This window comes from Typopeltis vanoorti, chromosome 11 (assembly GCF_054136105.1).
Source record: "Typopeltis vanoorti isolate ZY-2024b chromosome 11, IOZ_Tvanoo_1.0, whole genome shotgun sequence".
Classification (NCBI taxonomy): Eukaryota; Metazoa; Arthropoda; class Arachnida; order Uropygi; family Thelyphonidae; genus Typopeltis; species Typopeltis vanoorti.
In genome coordinates this window covers 6427935-6451082 of record NC_143559.1, presented here as the reverse complement: position 1 = coordinate 6451082, position 23148 = coordinate 6427935, and the positions used below count along the sequence as shown (strand labels likewise).

At 36.0% G+C, this 23148-nt stretch overlaps 1 protein-coding gene across 4 annotated transcripts in view; it reads left to right on the top strand.

Moving 5' to 3' along the window:
• Tsp97E (Tetraspanin 97E) overlaps positions 1–23148 on the top strand; it is a 223328-nt gene that overhangs the window by 8664 nt on the left and 191516 nt on the right. For all 4 annotated transcript variants that reach the window (XM_090400031.1, XM_090400028.1, XM_090400030.1 and 1 more), the window contains exon 2: positions 17730–17826. In XM_090400031.1, the coding sequence (XP_090256157.1) occupies positions 17767–17826 (60 nt within the window). In that variant the 5' untranslated portion in view covers positions 17730–17766. The remainder of the gene's footprint in view (positions 1–17729; positions 17827–23148) is intronic.

Sequence of the window (23148 nt, the reverse complement as noted above, 5' to 3'; positions counted from 1 at the left end):
ACAACAATAATTTTTTATAATTATTGATTTAATTAAATAATTACATCAATAGACATCTTTTAGCATTTTTTGATGTAGTTATTTGTCGATGTAAACTATAAATATGTTCATTTTACATCGATTTTAATAATCTTTAATTCTTGGGGGAAAAAAAGTCATCATCATCATATGTATCAAGGATTTAGACCTAGCATGGCCTGTTCCGGCCTTAAAGTCATTGTTGAATCGTTTAAGAGGACGTCCTGGGTTTTCTTTTTCCTAATGGCTTGGACTTTAAGGCTTGTTTTGGTAATCTTTCTGTTTTCTGGGGGAAAAAAAGTATTCAGAATTAATACAGTTTTTAGCACAATTTCATATATAAAAAAATTGACTGGCATATTTTATTAAAAATCAACTAATTACCGTATTTTTCAGACCATAAGATGCACCTTTTTACATAGAAAAATCGACTGAAAATTGGGATGCGTCTTATGGTCCCGAAGGTAACATTAAAATACGAATCATTATACCGTACCAAAGCTGTTAGCGAATTTCAGTTACTGGTGCATTATGTTAATAAAATTAGTAAGTATGCCACTGAAGGTAGGTACCTAAGTTATCTTGCTGCATGTGGGTGAATCACCAATTTAGAGCATCAATAGTCATTAGTGTATAAACTTTTGTACGGTTCATTTGAATTATTTTTTATAAGTCGTATTCATTTCTAAAAGAAATGAATACAACTTATAAGAAACCCTTGGATGGATCTATTAATAAATCATTCAAAAATTTTATGCGGGAAGAGTGGAACAAATGGATGGCATAGCCAAATCACGATGTTACAGCAACAGGACATATGAAACAGCCAACAATTTCAGAAGTATGTGCCTGGGTGAAAAATTCATGGGAAGCTGTGAAAGAAGAGACGATTATAAAAGTCATTTAAGAAATACAGGATAAGTAATGCGATGGATGGTACCGAAGATGACGCAGTTTTCGAAGGGAGTGACAACGATAGTTCAGACGAAAGTAATACGAACGGTGACATTAACGAGACGAATGATAGTACCGAGAGTGAAGATGAACCGAATATTGCTAATACAAATGATTGTAACAATAAATAAAAATTAAGTAAGAATTTGTAAATATCTTTATATAATAAAATATTTTTTTTCTAAAAATCGTCTCATGAAGTTGGAGTCCGTCTTATCGTCCGAAAAATACAGTAATTAATTCCAAAATCCTAAATTAAATTATTTCAGTTTAAAAGCAAAAAAAATCATAAAACTAACAAGTAAAATATTATTAAATTACACACTTGCCTTTTAAAAATGTATTTTTCTGTTTAAATTTGTTTCACTATAAATTTACAATTCACACTTTACTCAGTGACTCACTAGACACAGAGGGCAAATTAACTGGTCTCTGTTCACAACAGTAATGAACATTTTTTTCACTAATCAGAGAAAGAAGAAGAACCAAAAACAGGAACATGTGCTTTATTGCTGCAATAAAACACATTCTATTGCTACCCTGTCATAGGCCAAAACAGGCCAACCCATAATAAAATTTTAAGACAGAAAAAAAAAGGTTTCCCATGGTCGAGGATGTAAGGTTACATATCTTAATCACTTTTACGATTATAATTTGTGGAATTTTTTACTCAATCCCAGGAGGAGCTCCCCTTTGCCCCCCCCCCCCCTCTGCAGGTGCCAATGACCGTGTGGTTGCATTTTTATCAATATGTGAAAGTTATGAGAGTATATAGCGCATCAGCACTCGTCTTAATTGGTCCAATGCAATTAATTGAAGGATAACATTGAATACTTCTGCATAGAGTAAGGGAACAATCTGTTTTAGGATTTATTAGAAAACAATAATGAAGGTGAATGCTATATTTGGTTGGTATATTTGAAATATTCAAAGATGAAAATGTGTGAATCATCATTTATAAGACGTAAAAATAGGAAAGAATAAGTGTGTGTAGAAACACTTTCATTAATGGTAAACAAATTATTAGTAATTATCATTTGTGATATGTGTGTCCTATAAGTTGCTGTGTAGAGTGAATAGCATGAGCCTATTAAGTCTAAACATGAATTCATTTTAGAAATTATGGACTTTACAACCGTGTTATAAATTTATAACACGGTTGTAAAGTCCATAATTTCTAAAATGAATGCTGATCACCATGCAACACTAAAAGAAAGGATCTAAACATGAATAAGTGATTATTATAATTACGGCTATTATAGCCTGTTTTTGTTTAGGAGTGTCCCTTATTTTAAATACATTGGCTATTATTACTCACAAAAAAGGGGTATATATATTTTAGGGCATTATGGGTTAGTATAGAAGGCAATTATAGCAGAATAAAAAAAGGTGGAAAAATTTTGTACATACCTTGTTTTGATTCTAGGATGTCTTCCAATTTCATGATCCTGCTGAAGGGTGTTTATAATGGGGGGGGTGGAGTGGAGGAAGGAAGCATGAGGGTGTGTTTTGATGCAGGAAAATAAATTTGGAAACCTGGGTTATGTATTAATAATATATTAATAATAATATATACATATATATATATATATGTGTGTGTATTATTGTGTTTAGGGGTGCATTTTGTGGGGAGGAGGAGAGAAGGGGAAGGGTTTACTTATGTGGAAACTGGGGAAGGGGAGGGATACCTACCTTATGAATAAGTGAATTATGATGGCATAATTAAAAAAAAAAAAAAAACTTATGAAGAGAATGAGAGAGTATTGCAGAAATAAATATGGTTTGATGGAGTAGCAAATCATTTCTTAAAAGTTGTTGCATATGTTATGTGTATTTCTCTGTTTTGTGTATATTTTGCTCTGCTTTCCAATAATTTTTATTTTGTTTACTGAGACTAAGTACACATAACATCAGATCATTATTGGAATTATCTACACTTTCGGGAATCCTACATTCATTAGTTTGTTGATTTTTTTATTTTTTAGTATCAGCAGTTCTGTCTTATCAATCTCACATATGCTGGTATTTTGTTGTAGATCAACAACATCTTATAATACACAGAATATTCGTTTTTATTCAGGAATAGATATTTTTTTAATGTCTGTTGTTTCCAAAGACTAGAATAAAAATGCCTCTATACTGTTAAAAAACTTTGCAACCTCAACAGATGCTATACTGCACAAGCAAATGAAAAAACAATTAACATTTTTCTCCTAACATACACTTTCAAATATTCAGTTCCAGAAAACATGTGTAACAGCTGTTTGTAATACAGCCATCGGATACAGAAAACGCTCAACTCATGTGACAATACTCAGTTGGATTGGCTGACACAATAACCAATCACAGCCACTAGGTGCTGGGTGAGCTCAAAATGTTATCTCAGCCAGTCTCACCTTCTCTGCGGTTTAAAAATACTAAAATGCTAAGAATTTGACCCGCTACGCCCTCTTTACATCTTTTCGAAGTGCCCAAAGGTATATGCATTTTGAAAGCACACCCGAGCTATTAACGCGAATGTGACACAATCGTTACATATTGAAAAGTGCCATCTTCATGAAGCATTAATGCTTTATTACCCTCATGAAGAGGACAATGAAGCATTAGTGTATTGTATTCAATTTTAGGAATCGCGCGAAGTCTGCAAACAATTGAGGGGAGTCTTTAACAGGAATAAATTCAAAAATATAATATTGGTGATACTGATATTTCGTGAATGAGCACCGCACACCTAGCACACCCGGAATATTTGCCCCTGGAGGGAAATGCATATTCTGCTTTTTTTTTTTTTGATTTTGAAAAGGCTTTTAACAGTGTCCCAAATTGTAAGCTGATATTTAAGTTGTCTCATATGGGTTTAGATGTCAGGGTAGAATACTGGATTCAGGATTGGCTCTCTGATAGGTATCAGACAGTTGTGTATGATGGGGCAATATTAAGGAGGCAGAAGGTTACAAGAAGGGTCCCACAGGGCTCACTACTGGGACCTTTATATCAATAACATTTTCAGTGGATTGTAGGGGGGGGGATATTCGGTTGTTTGCAGATGATGTGAAGCTAGGAAGGGTTATTAGTAATAGGACAGATATGGCAGCCCTGCAAGAGGATTTGAATAAACTGGAAAGATGGGCAAATGAATGGGTTATCAGTTTAATGCAAAATGTAGTCTTCAAGTTTGGGATACATCGATGGGAGGCAGCATACTCTGTTGGATGAGCTGTACTGGAGGAAGTAGGGGAGACAAGAGATTTAGGGATGATGATTGATAGAATCCTGAAATTATGGAAATATACTGCAAAGGTGGTTAAGATAACCACTGCTAGAATACTGAGAAGGATGCTGACTTGCATTGATAAAAGAGTTGTCATTCCATTGTATAAAGCCCTGATCAGACCACACTTTGACTATTGTTCTCAAATTTGGCCCCCAGGATTTGAAGGTGATAAATTAACTGTGTGAAAGGGTACAGATTTGGATAACAAAGATGGTTTCAGTCTGTACCATGTTAGTTGTGAGGATTGGTTGAGGGAATGTGGACTCCAGAGGGTGGTAGACAGGAGGAGATGTAATATGATTGAGACTTTTAAACTGTTGAGCGGTAGTTACAGGTTTGACACTGGGGAGTTCTTTCACTTGGTGGAACAGGGGGAAGAAACGAGGACAAGTGCCCATACCTGGAAGTTACAAATGGAAACTGTGAGGAGTGGTTTCTTTGTATTAAGGGGTGGTTGAGCCATGGAACATTGCCTAATTGAGTGGTGAGAGTGAACAGTCACTGAGTTCAAGGAGTGGTATGATAGACTTTGTGTTTTCTAGGCAGGAACTCCCATGGTGAATCTTTTGAGTCCATCTAGGCCTGAACAATAATAATAATAATGACTCGTTACTTAATTTTTTGTTTTGAAACTTCTAGGTGTGGCCTTGTCGTTGTTCTCGTTTTCTATCATATGGAAACTCTCCTCGGTTAATCTGGTAAATACCTTTCAATAACATGCATGTCGTAATCATGTTCCCCCCCCCCTCCCATCAACTTGTATCTATCTTCTATCTTCTTCATAACTTGTATCTATAGTCTATCTTCATAAAAAAAACATTGTACAGCTTTAGTATCACTTTTGTTATCTGCCTCATCATCATCATCAAATTCCTGGTATATACCCTCAAGGGGTGTACAGGATATATACTACATGAAAGATTTACATCATTACTAACTTCCTATCTACAATTTTTATCCAAATCAGTCTATTACTTGTCAAGACTCCAATATTATCATATCTTATATTTGGATCTTTTAAGACCCTTTTTACTGTATCAATCTACTATTATATCTTGGTTTTCCTCTGGATTATTTTCCTGCCAACCTGGCAAAGAACACTTGTTTTGCTAATCTTTCCTCTCCCATTCTGTTTGAAAGTGACCATACCACCTGAGATCAGCTCTGCTAACACATTCCTGGATGCTGACAATGCCAAGTTCTTTCCAAATATCCTCGATTTTAATATGATATTGCCACTGATGCCAACTGTTCATGACCCAAATCTTTCTCAGGACTCTCATATGTGTGGTCTCTAGTCTTTCGTCAAGTGTTTTACTTCTGACCCAGTTCTCAGATCCATAAGTTAAAATTGGTTTGAACACTGTCTTGTATACAGCTAATTTAGTGTTTTGGCTAATTTCTCTCTTATTCCATATAAATTTATTCAGTTGACTTCCTACCATACCAGCTTTGTTGATTCTGTTGTCTATTTCTATATTTAATTTACCATCTTCACTAAAAATCGTGCCTAAGTAGCTGAAATGTTTAAATTGTTCTATAGATTCTCCATTCATAATGCAGTTGATGTTTTCAGTGTTTCTGCCTATGATCATTGTCTTTGTCTTTTTAATGCCGACTTTCATACCATATCTATTACAAAAGTTATTCAATTTAGTCAGGGAATCTTGCAGAGTTCTAGGAGATTTATTTAGAGGTATAACATCGTCCGCATAAAGCAAAGAGCCGAGATTAACATCTTGAATTTTGATATCAGGTTTAATACCACTTTCCTTCATAATGTGATCCATATAGATAATGAATAACAGAGGAGACAATGTACATCCTTGTCTGATACCAGATTTAGCATTAACCCCCCAACCAGCCATGACGTCTATAGACGTTCAACTTAATCTGGATACGAAGCTCTAACACCCATTGAATAACATGGATAAGAAGTGCAATTTGGTGTCACTATTTCATCCACATCGGCCAGTAGGTAGGTTAAACCACCTTCCTGTACATCCATCAATTGAAACTGCTGACTCACAACTCAAATAAAGACTAAGTATTGCTTGATATAATGCCCCATTAACATATAACTGTAGCGTTTTGAATAGCTTCTCTCTTGGCACCTTGTCATATGCCTTTTCCAGATCTACAAAACTCAGAGTTGTTGGAGAAGCTTGTGAGAACTAGGATCCAGAGTTGGGTTGACAACAATGGTATTATCTTTGATGGACAGCATGGATTTGCTAAAGGGAGATCATGTTTTAGTAATCTACTTACTTATTACAATAAAGTAACTGCTTCATCAGAGGAGAAGGATACACAGTAATATACTTGGATTTCGCAAAGGCTTTTGATAGAGTACCTCATGATAAGTTGACAGTCAAACTAGTGCAGATGGGGTTGGATATTAGATTAGTGCATTGGATTGGAGACTGGCTATCTGATTGGTATGAACAAGTTGTGTATGGGAGTGCGATATCCAGGAAAAGGAAAGTCACTAGTGGATTGCCTCAGGGGTCTGTTTAACTTGTATATTAATGATATTGGCAAAGATTTGGATGGAGATATTCAGTTTGCAGATGATACAAAGTTGGGATGAACCATAAAGAGTAGTGAAGATTTTGTGGTCTTACAAGAAGACTTGAATAAATTGAGTGATTGGGCACAGAAATGGGGACGTGAGTTCAATTTTGCAAAATGTCAGGTTTTAAAATTTGGAAAACAAAAATGGGATGCAGAATTTATGCTTGGTGAGAATATATTGTTGGAGGTAGAGGAAATAAGAGATCTGGGGTGATTGTGGATAAGGATCTAAAATTTAGGGAACACATCGCCAAAATTATAAAGACAACGCAAATGCTTCTGGGAATGATGCGGAGAACACTGATGTGTAGAAGTAGGGAGATTCTTGTTCCGTTGTAAGGCTTTGAGTGGGCCACACATGGACTATTGTGTCCAGATTTGGTCACCATGGTTTCAGAAGGATGAAGAGATGTTGGAAAGGGTCCAAAGGCAACTGACTAAGGTTGTTTCTGACCTCTGGAATGTCGAGTATGAGGAAAGATTGAGAAGATGTAATTTGCAGAGTCTGAAGTAATTTGAAGAGGCAGGGGGGATATGATAGAGACCTACAAGTTGGTAAGGGGTTGTTATAGGATCAATGGTGGAGAAGTTCTACAGAGAATAGAGGTCATCCCTGGAAACTGTATAAAGTGGGTGTGAGTAGGGGAATGAGAGGCAGGTTTTTTTCGTGCTGGTGTTGTGAATGATTGGAATGCCTTGCCTGAGAGTGTGGTGTCTGCAAAGAGTTTGAGTGTGTTTAAGACACAGTATGATGAGATGTGTGTGAGTGTGATAAAAGGACCTCCCAGATGAGTCTTTGAATCCATGAGGTCTTGGGGTAATAATAATAATAATAATAATAGATCTTTATATACCAATGATTTCTCAACTATCTGTCGTAAAGTGAAAATCTGATCCTGACACCTCTATTTGGCTGGAATCAAGCTTGTTCACCAAGCTTCTTTTCCACAATCCTTCCCAACCATTTCTCAAGTATACTTGTATATATCTTACCAGGAGCACTCAGTAATGAAATACCTCTAATTCTCACTGTCATTCAGATTTATTTCCTTTTTTATATATGGGTGCTATGAGAGCTCTACTTCAATCATCTGGAATTCGTCTCTCTGTCCAGGCCTTCTGAACTATGCAGTGCAGCCACTGTAAGACTTCTATACCTCCATACTTCAGCATTTCTGGTCAAATATCATCTACTCCTGCTGCCTTTCTACATTTCAGGCTTTTGATGGCTTTTTCTACTTCAGGGATGGATATATATTCCTGACTACATTCCTGGTCATGGCTTCTTCAACAACCTCCAGAATATCTTGCCACCTTCTTGATATTTATTTTCTATGTTCTTGCCAAAGTCCTCCCATGACTTGTTTAGCTAGTTTTACACAGTGTTTAGCTTTCTTATATTTGTCTCTGTATTCTCTAAGAGCAAAAGCTGACTTATTTGCCAGGAACTTTTGGTATGCTTTCTTCTTTTCTGTCACTGCCTCTTTAACTTCCTGTGTCCACCATGGAGTTCTAATTTTTTTTATCCTTGCAGACAATCTCACCACATGCCTCTCTGGCTGAATCAATCAATATTTTCTTCAGGGCTTGCCATTGAATCTCCAAGGTTTGATACCTGTTCTCAAACTCTTTCATTTTTTTCTTGAATAATATTTGTCTATTTTAGTCTACAGTTCACATCTGAGAGCTGCTTAACTTTTATTTGCTTGAAAACGTTCTTACATGTTATTCTTCTCAATATGAAATTCAATTTTGTCCTGCTCAAGATGAAATGGTGATCACTTCCAATTTCAAATCCTTTGTACACTCTGGTGTCCTGCACCAGTGGGAAAACATCACTGTTAACAATAACATAGTCAATGAGATTTTTCTTATTCCTTGCTCTTCTCTCCATGTGAATTTGTGCACATTTTTATGTTGGAATATTGTGTTAGTAATAACCAGTTCATGTCCTGAGCAGAAATGCAAGTGATATTTGCAATTATTATTAGCTTTGCTCTTTTCTCCAAATTTTTCCAAAATATTTTTGTATATCTGCCAATCATTTCCTACTCTGCTATTTAGATCCCTAACAAGGTCCACCTTTTTCATTGTGTCAGTTGCTTTCTATAATGCTTCAAAAAATTCCTCCACTTCTACCTTAGTAGAACCTTCTATGGGATCATAGCCACAAATAAGTCTCATTGTCCAGTTCCCCATTCTCATATTTGCTCACATCACTCTACTTGAGAGATTAGCCTCGTATTTAGCGCTAAATATTATTGCTACTCCTTCTTTTCCTTGATTGTCATTGCCTGAATATAGCATTTTGTATTTATTGCTCAGAAAGATGTCACAAGATTTTGTCCTTTTTTGTTTTAGTCACCCCTATTATGTGAATCTGGTGCTTATCCATTTCCTTGCCATTCGGGCTTCTTATGTTGATAGTACCGATCTTGAACTCTGGTGATGCTGAGTTGGGGTGGGTTTTAGGATTTGTTCCAGTAGCTGGTTTTTCAGTGTTTGCCCTTGTACCCTAGTGGGAAAACAACAGAGGGCCCTTGTTTAACCAGGCGATGCCTCAATCATCAACTCTCAAATCCTAATCTACCTTGTAGGTACCCAGCTATTAAGCGACCACCAGTACGGATTCCGCCAAAGCCGTTCAACAGGAGATCTACTCTCATACATCACCCATCACTGGACAAGCGCTATGGAGAAATTCGGCGAATCCTAAGTAGTTGCGCTTGATATCTCCAAAGCCTTTGACCGAGTCTGGCAAAAGGCTTACTAAGCAAACTCCCATCATTTGGACTGCCTCAGGACTTCTGCAGATGGATAGCCAGCTTCCTGTCTGGACGCACACTATGTGTGATGGTAGACGGCTCCCTGTCCTCTCTAACCATCCAACTAATGCCGGGGTCCCTCAAGGCTCATTTCTCTCACCGATCTTCTTCCTTCTATATATCAGTGACCTACTTCAGTTGACTTCTAACCCAATACACAGTTTTGCTGATGACACCACACTATATTCCTCCCTTTCATTTGACAAATCCTAACCTACACAACTCACTTCATCCCACAGAACATCAACCACCACTTCCCTTAATTCTGAACTCCAAGCCATCCTGCAATGGGGCTCAGACAACCTTGTCAACTTCAACGCTAGCAAAAAAACCCAGTTCTGTCTTATTTCTCACAAAAAAGAACCATCCCGCCCCAGCATTGTTTTCGATAACACTCAAATTCATAGACAAGACGAAATTTCTCTTCTCAGAATTACCTTGACATCAAGCCTCTCCTGGCATAAACACATCACAACCATTGCATCTTCAGCTTCCAAAAAACTAGGTTTTCTCTTTCGCTCAAGATGCACCTCTAAACAGTTGTTAACACTATACAAGGTACAAATCCGCCCAGCTCTCGAATACTGCTCTCACATCTGGAGTGGGGCTCCAAAAAGCTCCCTCAAAATGCTTGACTCAATACAGAGGAGAGCAATTAGACTAATAAATGACCCATCTCTCACCAACTCGCTCTCCCCAATTTCACATAGACACTGGTCTCTGCAATCTGTATATTCTATAAATACTTTCATGGGAAAGATTCATCTGAAACAGCATCAATAATTCCCCCACCCTGTACACGCCTATTGGAACACGTACAGCTGCCGTCCAACATCCTTTTACAGTACACCTTGAAACCCACAGAACAAGTTTCTTTTCCTCCTCCTCCATCCCTGCTACTGTGGAATAGTCTTCCCCCCCTGATGTATTTCCCAAGGAATACAATATACAGGCGTTCAAATCAAATGTAAACAAGTTTCTCCTTTCACAACCCATCACCCATATACGGTACTAACGTACTATAGGTTGACCAGCCAACCTCCTGTATATGGACCCAACATAAAAAAAAAAAAAAAAAAAAAAAAAAAAAAAAGGATGTGTAATCTTATTAAACAAGAGATTCATAAGAAATGGATGATGTAGAAATAATACCGTATGCATTGTGATGATGTCCATTGTGAAAATTATAAGCAGCAGGCTAGAATAGTCACAACTGTTGTACAGAAAGCTAAGTCTGAGTATGAAAGCAACAGGCTTTGCAAGCTAAAGACAACCCACAAGAAGTCTGTTGATATGCTGCAAGTAAAAGAAATAATGAATATGAAAAACTAACTCTTCTGAATGCAGGTGGTGTGAAGGTTACAGATACAGAAGAGGTTGTTCAACTGAGTGCCCATTTTGTTAAAAGCTATCAACTTGGTTTATGCAACATTGAGTTCGCTGATACTGTTTCACTGAAAGAAGGAATTCAGATGTATGAAGAGGATTTATTAAATCTGTTTCACAAACTGAATAAGAATTCAGTAATAAGAACTGATGGGATATTAGCACAGTTGCTAAAAGAGTTTTAAGCTGAACTGGCTGAGACCCTTTGACTAGGCTGTATAATTTGAGTCTCGGAACAGGGAAGATTCCACAGGAATGGAAAGAATATATGGTAATTCCATTGCACAAGGGTGGTGCAAAGACCAAATGTATCTAACTATCGACCAATCAGTATCTCAGTAGTGGTGTTGAAGATTTTGGAAAAATTGGTTAGTGCTCACATTCAGAAATGGGTTGACAGAGAATCTCTACTTTGTAATGAACTGAATGGGTTTACTATGGGCAGGTCATGTTTTAGAAATTGAAGATATTGTATAATAATGTTACCATTGATACAAGGGGAAAGGAAGACTTGCATCATCATCAATTTGGTGTCACCATTTCATCCACATCAGCCAGTAGGTAAGTTAAACCACCTTCCTGTACATCCATCAATTGAAACTGCTGACTCACAACTCAAATAAAGACTAAGTATTGCTTGATATAATGCCCCATTAACATATAACTGTAGCGTTTTGAATAGCTTCTCTCTTGGCACCTTGTCATATGCCTTTTCCAGATTCATGAATGCAATTGGGAAAATATGGGTTTGGATTATAAAATATTAGCATGGATAAGAAGGATGGCTGACTGACTGATATTAAAAATGATATACAGGGGATGTGATGATTAATTTTAACAGTATAGATGAGAACACAGACTGATAAGAAAATAACTATTTATTAACTTATTGCTGATATTTCACTGGTATTCTATCCAGCATCTTCAGAGCACAAAACCAGTTTGTCACAGTACGCGTGGCAATCATAATCTAGCAATCTGGTATAACAATTGGACTAGTCCCATTGTTATACCAGATTGAGACTGGATTACTAGGGTAATCATGAATGCTGCTGATATGCGTTACTTGCAGAATGATTTGAATAGGCTGGAATTGTGGGCATTAGAAAATACATGTCAGTTCGTTTGATTAGATATTCAATGTCATATTATATTGGTGGGATTATGCTAGAAGAAACTGATCAGACTAGGGATCTTGGAGTTTTAGTAAATAGGAAGTTGAAGTTCAGGGGCCATGTAGCAAAGATTGCAAATACAACTCAAAAGATAATTGCAATGCTGAAATGAACTTTCACATGTAAAGATAAGGATGTCATTTTGCCTCTTTACAAGGCCTTGATAAGACTCATTTGGACCATTGTGTGCAGGTCTGGTCTCCTGGTTTCTGTTGTGATTCTTATATATTGGAGAGAGTGCAAAGGAGAGTGTTAAAAATTATGATATCAGGATTGCGAAATACTGATTATAAAGACAGACTGAGAATTTGTAAACTGCAGACACTAGCAAACAGGAGAAAGAGGAGTGCTATGATTGAGACTTACAAATTTCTGATAGAATCATACAGGATATCAGTAGACGGAATTTTTCATTTTATGGAGGTTGGGGAAAGGACAAGAGGGCATCCTTGGTAGCTGAGGATGAATTCCACTAAGAAGGGATGAGGGCTTGATTTTTCTCTTACAGGGTGTTACGTGATTGGAATGGATTGCCATTGCATGTTGTGTGTGTGCAAGCAGTGTGAATGAATTAGAGAATAAGTGTGATAGCTAGTGTGTGTAGCATGTGGCCTCCCTCGATGAATCTCTGACTCCCTGGAGATTTCTCTTAATAATAATTGTGGACACCAAAGTTACTTACAAAGATGGCGTCATTGTTTGTGGGATTGGACTGTAGATAACTGGTCTTCTCTGTTTGTTGCAGTCAGAGCGATTTTCAGAGTAGGGTAGAGATGGACAGTACAAAGATGGCGTCATTGTTTGTGTGATTGGACTGTAGATAATTGGTCTTCTCTGTTTGTTGCAGTCAGAGCGATTTTCAGAGTAGGGTAGAGATGGACAGTACATGATGCGTTGGAGTTTTGTGAATAAACCCAAAGTCATAGAAGTTCAAAAGCAGGATTCGAGATTTGGTGTTAGCTGATATAGGATAATGACATAGATGAAATCTTGTAGGAGAAGAAATTCTACAGAGTATGGGTTGGACATTTGATATGTACAGTGGGTGTTGTAATAGATATTTGAGGTTCTATCAGATCAAGTCTCAAATGTCTGTGAGCAGTGATATACATTATTTTTGTTTTTCACAAATGTTATTAAAAATTCCCGACTTCTATGGAGTCACAAGTCTCATCCTGGGAGGTCAACACAAAGTCTATTATGCTACTCCTTAAACTCATCCACTGTCTGCATTCATTTGCCATCCCTTTCAGGCAATGAATTTCATCTCCTAGCATTCTCCATGCAACAAACTTCTTAACCTTTTACTCATCATTCCGTTTTGCAACTTCCAGGGATGTTCCTTTGTCCTTGCTTGTTCCCCATATGAAAAATCTCCTCAGTGTTAACATGAGAATAATCCTTCAACAGTTTAAATGTCTCAGTCATATCCCTTTCTTTTGTCTTCTATCCACTAAACTCTATAGTCTGCATGCCCTCAGTTTGTCCTCATAATCAGCATTGTACAGTCCTGATATAATTTTTGTTCTCGTCTTTGCACCTTCTCCATGGTTACTTCAAATGTTGAAGTAGATGGGTAAATAATTTTTTTTTTTTTTTTGGTGCATTGTATTGTATCGTTTTTTAAAAATTATTTTTATTTGTTATTATTTTTAAACACCGCAGAATGTTAGAACTTCATTTTGTGTTTCTTTGGTGATTGGTTGAAAGAAAGCAGGTACATCATGTAGTTGGGAGAAATAAGTTCTTAGAATGGCAACAAGCCTGTGGAACCCATTGCTGTATTCTTGAATATAGGTTTTTGGGTCTCCACAATAAATGTGGCATTCTTGAAAGGTATCAGTTCACATCTCATGAAAAAGATGGAGAGATAGAATTCAGTATAAATTAAATATGCCAAGAAATTATATTCTTGGTTTAATCCTTTATTCAAGTGCAGCAAACAACGTATGTACATGAAGTTTCTACATGACTGGGTTACTTTTATATAGAAGTTAATGATTTTACATCACCTTCCTTAGTATTCCATAATGCAAGGCACACTTCCTTTTGAGTGTGTGTATAATGCTGTGCATTATGGGAAAGACCACTAACCAAACCAGTTTCGACCTTTACTGAGGTCTCATCAGTGGGAGCCAGACCCAGGAACGATACCAAGGTTATAGTTTAACCAAGTTAAAAAAAACTTTCAACATCTACCTCTAATCCAGAGTAATTTAAATAAGGTGATATACTCTTTTCACTATTTGTATATGGGAATTATGTAACTTCTACATTACTTCTACCTTGGTAAGTTTTAAAAGAGGTAAACCGTGAGTAGACATAACTATACAAATAAATAACGGAAAAACTCACGTAGAAATATTATTTAATAGTATAATTTTCGCCTGTGTGTCACAGGCATCTTCAGTACAATTAGGCACAAAAATTAAACACTAACTGACAATTCCAAAAAGCGCCACCTAAGTAGCTGGTGTAAGATAACTAAAAAGGTCAATAACTTTCCTAAAAAAAAAAAAAAAAAAAAAAAATTAATACAATAAAAAGTTAGGAAAGATTAGCTGATTTGTAAAGTACTATCTCCCATAAAGGGGATAGACGTAAGCCGTCGGATCTGTTTAAGTTAGGAGAATGAAGTAGAGTTTCACATGCTTCTTTATAAAGGCGTTCCATGAGAAACTGACTTTTGTGAAGAACTCTTGTCTTTCTCCAATGAACTCTGTGTCTAGTGAAGATGGCATGTTCTGCAAGTCCAGACTTTTCAGGTTTAAAGTATTCAATATAAGATTGGTGTTCTTCTAGCCGAATGGAGGCAGATCTTCCCGTTTTTCTAGACACAGAGTTCATTGGAGAAAGACAAGAGTTCTTCACAAAAGTCAGTTTCTCATGGAACGCCTTTATAAAGAAGCATGTGAAACTCTACTTCATTCTCCTAACTTAAACAGATCCGACGGCTTACGTCTATCCCCTTTATGGGAGATAGTACTTTACAAATCAGCTAATCTTTCCTAACTTTTTATTGTATTAAATTTTTTTTTTTTTTTTTTTAGGAAAGTTATTGACCTTTTTAGTTATCTTACACCAGCTACTTAGGTGGCGCTTTTTGGAATTGTCAGTTAGTGTTTAATTTTTGTGCCTAATTGTACTGAAGATGCCTGTGACACACAGGCGAAAATTATACTATTAAATAATATTTCTACGTGAGTTTTTCCGTTATTTATTTGTATAGTTCTACTTTGGTATCTCTTCTGGGCTTGGCTCGGCTCCCACTGATGAGACCTCAGTAAAGGTCAAAACCAGTCTAGGTAGTGACCTTTCCCATAATGTATAGTTTTATGCACAATCAAAAGGATGTGCACTTATGGAATACTAAGGAAGGTGGTGTGAAGTCATTAGCCTCTTACAAGTAGCCCAGTTAAAATATAAGACATTATTGTTTGTGACTATAGGTTTTTTTAATTACTATATATGTTCATATAATAACACCCACCAGTTTCATAATCATGTTTATGTGACTATGGTCACATAATAATAAGTCTTATATTTTAACACTTCATGACCAAATATGAATACTTTAAGTAGTCCAGTTGCGAATAAATTTTATGTGCACATTTTGTTTGCTTATACTTTGATAAAGGATTAACCAAGAATATAATTTCTTGGCATCTTTAATTTATAGTTTAACGAAGTGAAAAAATTTTCAACATAGAATTCAGTATTGAAATAGATAATCAGTCAATTGCAGATATGTAAAGCTGGAGAGAATTATTATTAGTAGTAGTGCTGATGCCTACTACTGTCAGCAACCAAATGTATGGTTTTGAAATTTGAGATTGACATATCAAAGGTATGCTCTATTGGTGGAACTATATTGGAAGATGTGGAGGAGCAGCACAAGATTTGAAGTTTGTTGTATATAGAAATTTGAAGCTATAGTACATATGATGAAGATAACCCAGAGGATTGTTGCAATACTGAGCACACTGACTAGCAGAACTAAGAGTGTAGTGGTTTCTTTATATGAAGTCCTGATCACATTTCATCTGGATTACTGTGCTCACTCAGAATTGGTCATCAGGATATTAAGGGACTGAAAGAGCTTCTTTGAGCCCCCTTCATACAAAACAAAAATGATATTGGGACTGGAAATTTTCCAGAAATAATACCTATGATATTGGGACTGTGTAATGTTTGTTATTGGGATATATTGAGGACTTGCAATCTTGCAGAGTTTGATGGACATTTACAGGGTGTTCGGGATAAATTTGACAGTTTCGTAAGAAAAAAGAAAATCTTCTTTGTATCTATTAAATTTAACGAATTGACAAAAAAACATTACAGGCAGAGTTAATACAATACTATCAACAAGATTTACTCAAAATAACCACCATTAGCATCGATCACAGCTTCAATTCTGCTTCGGAACCTCGAACAAGCTGATGCTACAGTCTCCCTGGGAAGGGCCGCAAAAACTGTTTTAATTTTATCCATTAACTGGGCTTTTGTATTACTGGAGGTGCGATTGGTGTCTTTTTCAACTGCGCCCCATACAAAATAATCCATGGGGTTAAGGTCTGGGGAGTTTGGAGGCCAAACATTTGGACTGGTGAAGTCGTAGAAATTTTCAGACAACCATTTTTGACTTTTCCCAGAGGTGTGGCAAGGGGCCGAATCCTGCTGCCATACATACGGCCTACCATTGGCTACCCTTGTTATCCAGGGCTTGACTACAGTTAGCAACTCCACGAACAAAGCCCGAATTCCAATGCCAGGGTTCTTCAACACCTGTTCCTGCAGATTTGCGAGGAATTCTGCTGTACGAACGCAATCAGATCGTCTGCTAGGGATCTTTCTTCTTGCTACATCCTCGTAGTCACCATTGCAAGTCTCTAGTTCATGCCTGATTGTTTTTACTGTATTCAGGAAGCATTGGGCAGCAGTCGTAATATCCTTATTTTGATGGCGGGCACGAATCATCATGATACAAGTTATTCTCGTCCATGATTCAGGTGGGTTCCAGCTATCCATCCTTTCTGACATCTTGTATATGAATGAAGAAGGGTCCAAACTTTTAAATGAAGAGAAGTGTGTGTTAATACATGTAACTTACGGAAAAATATAATTAATTATAAATATGTCAAATTTATCCCGAACACCCTGTATGATAGATAACATGATAAACATTTAAAGTTTGTCACCTTGACAAGGGAGAAGCTTTTTGTGTTGTAGAACAAGAGGAAGTAACAAGGCTTGGAGACCATCTTTGTAAGTTGTAAAAGGAAGTGGGAAGACATCAGGAAGTTTTGTATAGAGATTTAGTGAGACTATGGAATTCATTGTCTGAGTTATTGGTGAGAGTGTAGATAGTGAATGAGTTTCAGTGATGTAATACTTTGCTGTCTTACATTGACCTTTCACAATGAATCTTGCCATCTCATACAGATCCTGAATAATAAAGATAACAGTAATTCTTAGCAAAATTATATTTTCTAACATCGATTAAAAAAATCTGATTTCTTTCAGTTTTCATTTTGAGTGTCTGCATGAATATCTCACAAGGATGTGTGGAGGTTTCACTTGTTTGAAGAATGCATTGACTGCTCTTAATGTATTATATATTGTAAGTATATTTCTTATATCATTCCTGACTTTTACATAAAAACATAAATTTGCAACTTTTCCTTACATAAATAGCAGTAATAATAGTTTAATGTAATCAGGTGTATCTGAGATTTATAAAAATTATTATTAATGACACTCCTCCATGGAGTTATCCATTGCAAGAAGTCACTCAGCTGGCAACATATCATGTTGAAGTTTAAATCATTCTCACTATTAGCATTCACATAATACTCTGGCAATGTATTCTCCCTGCCTACTCTCCACGTAAAAATCTGTCAACATGCAGCATTCCTCATTATACCTTTTTACAACTGTTCTTTCTAAAATGTGAAATTGAGAAACATTCCAGAGTTCTTACAAATTTTTAGACACATACGTAAATTAACTTTCACCTATGTTCATTGGAAAAGCCCAACACAGTGCCATTAAGCTGAAACTTTTCATGCTGCTGATTTACTAGTAACATTTTTGAGTTCAATAGTATGTGGTATTTGAGTATATTGGCAGTAGACTATTTATAAAAACAGCGTATCACTTGCCCTAGGTCAGTGGTGGCAAACCTTTTTATATCCACGTGCCAAAAGTTTACAAATTGAGTTGCTGACATGCCGGCGCGTGCCAAAAATTTACAAATCAAGTTGCTGACGTGCTAGCACGTCAGCAACTATTAATACAATACTAATTAATTAACATTAATTAATACAAAATTAATTGCAGAATTTTATTGAGACAAGTTTAGAAATTTATGTAGAATTTCATAATAATGAACACATAATTTGACATACACATTGTCATATACAAATCAATATGAACCTATTATCAATTTATTAATTTATCAATATGAATATATCAATTTATTAATGAGATTTTTGCTGTTGTACATTAGATGCCAAATGCTTTATATCAGGTTCATATTTTATCACTTTTAGTAATACACACGCAGAACTAGATTCATCAGTCATTCTATTTCTTAAACTGTCTTTTATAAAATTTATTTAAAAAAATAATGATTCACAAGCATATGTAGAGGAGAAAATTGATAATATAGCCATCGCTAGTTTTTTTAAACAACAAAAGGTTTCAGGAATGGCATTCCAAGTTCTCAATATTCAACATTCCAACCCCCAATAATCGATCATTTTCCATTATTTCCAAGTCATTTCTCAAATTGACAAACTTTTGTTTTCATATAGAACTAGATTGAAAATCGATTAGTTGCATTTCTATATCTTCCAAATTCAGCCACTCGAAAATCTCCAAATTGAGTTTATCTGTTGATGTTGTGTCCGGATGCAAAATAAATTTTGATGTCTCTGTGAATTGCCTGAACTGCATGAATCTTGAAGAAAATTTGTTGATTATCGACTGAATAACTGTAGAAAACTTTTGTCAATTTAACTTGATCTGTTTTTTCATGGGATTCTAGATCTGCAAAGACTTTTTTTGTATTTGGAAAATATCATATCGCAAGGTATTGGAAATGACGTCACGATTAAAAATTGGTAATTTAGCTTCGAATGCTTTGATTAAATCAAACATGACAATAATTGTCTTGTTAACATCTTGCAGTTTAACATTTAATTCATTTAAATGTAAACACAAATCAGTAAAAAACATTAATTTCGAAAGCCATTCGACATTCATTAATTGATTGTATTTTTCAATGATTTTCTCATTATGTAAAAAAGTTTGACTTCATCTAAACACTCAACAAATCTTTGAAGAACTTTCCCACGACTTAACCATCGGGACGTTGTTGTACATAAGTAAACCATTGTACACCGAGTTTACCTCACTTAATAATTCTGTAAATTTTCGTTTATTTAAAGCGCATGCCGATATAAAATTGACCAATTTTGTTACAATGCTCATAATATCCTCCAATGGCTTGAAACTAGCCTTTGCGCATAAAACCTGCTGATGTATAATACAATGAAAACCCAGAACTGAATGTCCAATATATTTGGTAAATAAATTGACGAACCCATTTTCCTCTCCAGTCATACTGCGAGCACCATCAGTAGTTACTGATACAATTTTGGAGGGATCTATATCTCTTTCAGCAAGTGCATTTACAACTGCATTGCAAATATCTATTCCTTTTGTTTGTTGTTGCTAATGATGTTAAACTTATCAATTCTTCTTTGATGTTATTCTCAACACAATAACGAATAAAAATTGCTAAACGAGCTGACCCAGTTATGTCAGTACTCTCATCAAGACAAAGAGAAATTAAACCAGAAGATTTTATATCTGTTTTTTGCTGATGAGTTATATTTTTAGCCATTTCTATGATTCTATCTTTCACTGTGTTTCTAGCCAAAGGCATATCCTTTATTCTTTGAATAATTTTTTCCTTGTTTTCAAAATCTTCAAAGAGAACGGGTGCACATTTTAACCATACTTCTTTTATATATTCCCCATCTCTAAAAGTTTTGAAAGATGTTGAAAGTTTATTTTTCACTTGGTTAGAGTATAATAAAATTAGTTTAATCCTTTTTCCAAGTGTGAGCAAACAAAGTTTGCGCCTGAAAGTATCTTCAGGACTGGGGTAAGGTGGTACAACACCAGGGAAACTCGTTGCAAAGGTGGAGCAAGCTACCAACACTCCTATCTCAGTATCTCCTATAATGCAAAACACATCTCCTTGCGGATATGTCTAATGTTATGCATTAAGGGAAGGGCCACTACCCAGACTAGTTTCGACCTTTATTGAGGTCTCTTCAGTGGGAGCCAGGCCCAAGTGGAGATACCAGGCAGAAGCATTAGCAGGTCATCTCTACCTATAGGAGTTGCCAATTGGTGTGCTCCACCTTTGCAACGAGTTGCCCTGGTGTTGTACCACCTTACCCCAGTCCTGAAGATACTTTCAGGCACAAACTTTGTTTGCTCACACTTGGAAAAAGGATTAAACTAATTTTATTATTGGCAGTTCCTATAGGTAGAGATGATCTGCTAATGCTTCTGCCTGGTATCTCCACTTGGGCCTGGCTCCCACTGAAGAGACCTCAATAAAGGTCGAAACTAGTCTGGGTAGTTTCGACCTTCCCTTAATGCATAACATTAGACATATCCGCAAGGAGATGTGTTTTGCATTATAGGAGATACTGAGATAGGAGTGTTGGTAGCTTGCTCCACCTTTGCAGCGAGTTGCCCTGGTGTTGTACCACCTTACCCGAGTCCTGAAGAAACTTTCAGGCGCAAACTTTGTTTGCTCACACTTGGAAAAAGGATTAAACTAATTTTATTATTACCATCTCTAAAAGGTTTCCTGTGTTTAGCAATTACATTTGAGGCAAAAAAACTAGCAGCAGTTATATTTGAATGACTGTCGATAAATTTTATTATTGTTGTTGACTGGATATTTTTATTTTTAATTGTCTGAGCAATAAATTCTTTCTGTTCGTCCTTGCGTTTCTCATAATGCCGTTTTACTGACGATGTTCTGCACACAACTGTCCCGGAACATAAAACTCATATTGCTTTGTTGTCTTTATTAATCATGCCATACTCTTCAGTCCACCAGCTTTGGAACTCTCTGCTGCTTGACTGTGATAATTTTCGTTTTTTATTTTTGCCAGCCATGTTTGGTAGAACTGTAACAAAATAATTCACACCTTAAATCAAATGCATTTTTTATAGTTTCAAAAAAATCAACATTTTATTATATGCCTAAATTAAATTATCTTTATAATTCCCATTTACAGTAGCAAAAACAAAACAGTGCACATATGCAACAATAATGCACTTGCCGCTGCTTGTTTCTGCCTACTGGCGGATGTGCGGTGCGAAATGCATAATGAATGCACGTGCGATTAGAAAAGGGAAAAGTCAGGGAATCCTAAGGATCGGTCGTTCTCAATTCTTTTTCTATAGACTGTATTTTTATTTATTCTTACTATATTAGAGGGCTCGGTCCCAACAAACTTACTCGTAAATACCGTTCCCAGAGTTCCCCTTCCAGCTCAAATGCAAACAAGGCAATAAAAACCAATCATGGGTTGAAACTTTGTAAGTTGAGCCCTCCGGTAATGAGAAGTTCTGTCGGAACTATAAACTACACCCCGTCCTGAATGTCTTAAAACTAAGAAATATATAGTGAATGTTGTTATGACAGTTGCAGATGTTATGGAATTCGGTTGAAGAGAATTAGCATTTCAACTCAAAAATTGTCGATTCCATTTGTCTTTGGGTCGCGTGATCTTTTGTTAATACCGCACCAATCAAATTCATGTCTTCATAGCTGCTCTCTCCTGTAAAACAAAATTTAACTTGTACGTATTGTAACAATTAAAAAAAAGGCTGAATAATTTATAAGCGTATAAAAGGATATCACATATAAATCGTTGATGTGCCAGCAAAATTCTCAGGCGTGCCATAGGTTCGCCACCACTGCCCTAGGTGATAGCTTTATTGTGCAGCATAAAAAAAACAAGAATCAAAATTATATGTCGAACATGAACAAAAACAGAAAAAAAAAATCTGTATAAAATGATGATGATTGCATTGGATTTTAAGATGAACCTAATAACTGTTTTTTTAGTTTAGCTGTGTGCTTTTATCAAATATAAATTAAAATTTGGCTTCTATCACTTGATGCAGCTTGAGCTTAGAGGTTTTGTCAGAAATAACTTATAAGTTCAAATGATTTTTACTAATTTTCTAATTTCCAAAATTAACTTAATTTTGGAAATTTCTGGAATAGAAGTATGGATGGACATGATCACCTAGAAGTTTTCCTGTGTTTCTTTGGTTAATAAGATAACCTTCATAAATATTCTGGAATTTTAATAACTGAATAGTGAACATTGAAATTCAGAAAGAATATATTATTATTATTCAGGCCTCATGGAGTCAAGAGACTCATCATGGGAGGTCCTTCTTAGGAAACACAAAGTCTATCATACCACTCCTTGAACTCATTGACCATTCTTGTTCTCACCACTCTCTCAGGCAGTGCATTCCATGATTCAACCACCCTCCACGCAAAGAAGCCACTCCTCAACCGCTTGCTCACAGCTTCCTTTTATAACTTCCGGGGATGGCCCCCTTGTCATCGCTCCTATCTGCTGTTCCATCAAGCAAAAGATATTTGTACGTTCTCTGTCATTAATGTAAACTCTGATCTAAACATTGCAAAGAATGAGACAGACACCTCTTGAGAAGTGAGTTCCTAAGCAGAAAAGATGTGAGTTGTCTCCAGAAATGCAATTTTGCATTACTTAATGGGTCAAAATAATAGAAATGACTCCAGTATTTACAAAAACACAAAACAGATTTTATTATTATTATTTCGCAATGCAGTGAATGTGTTGTGAAA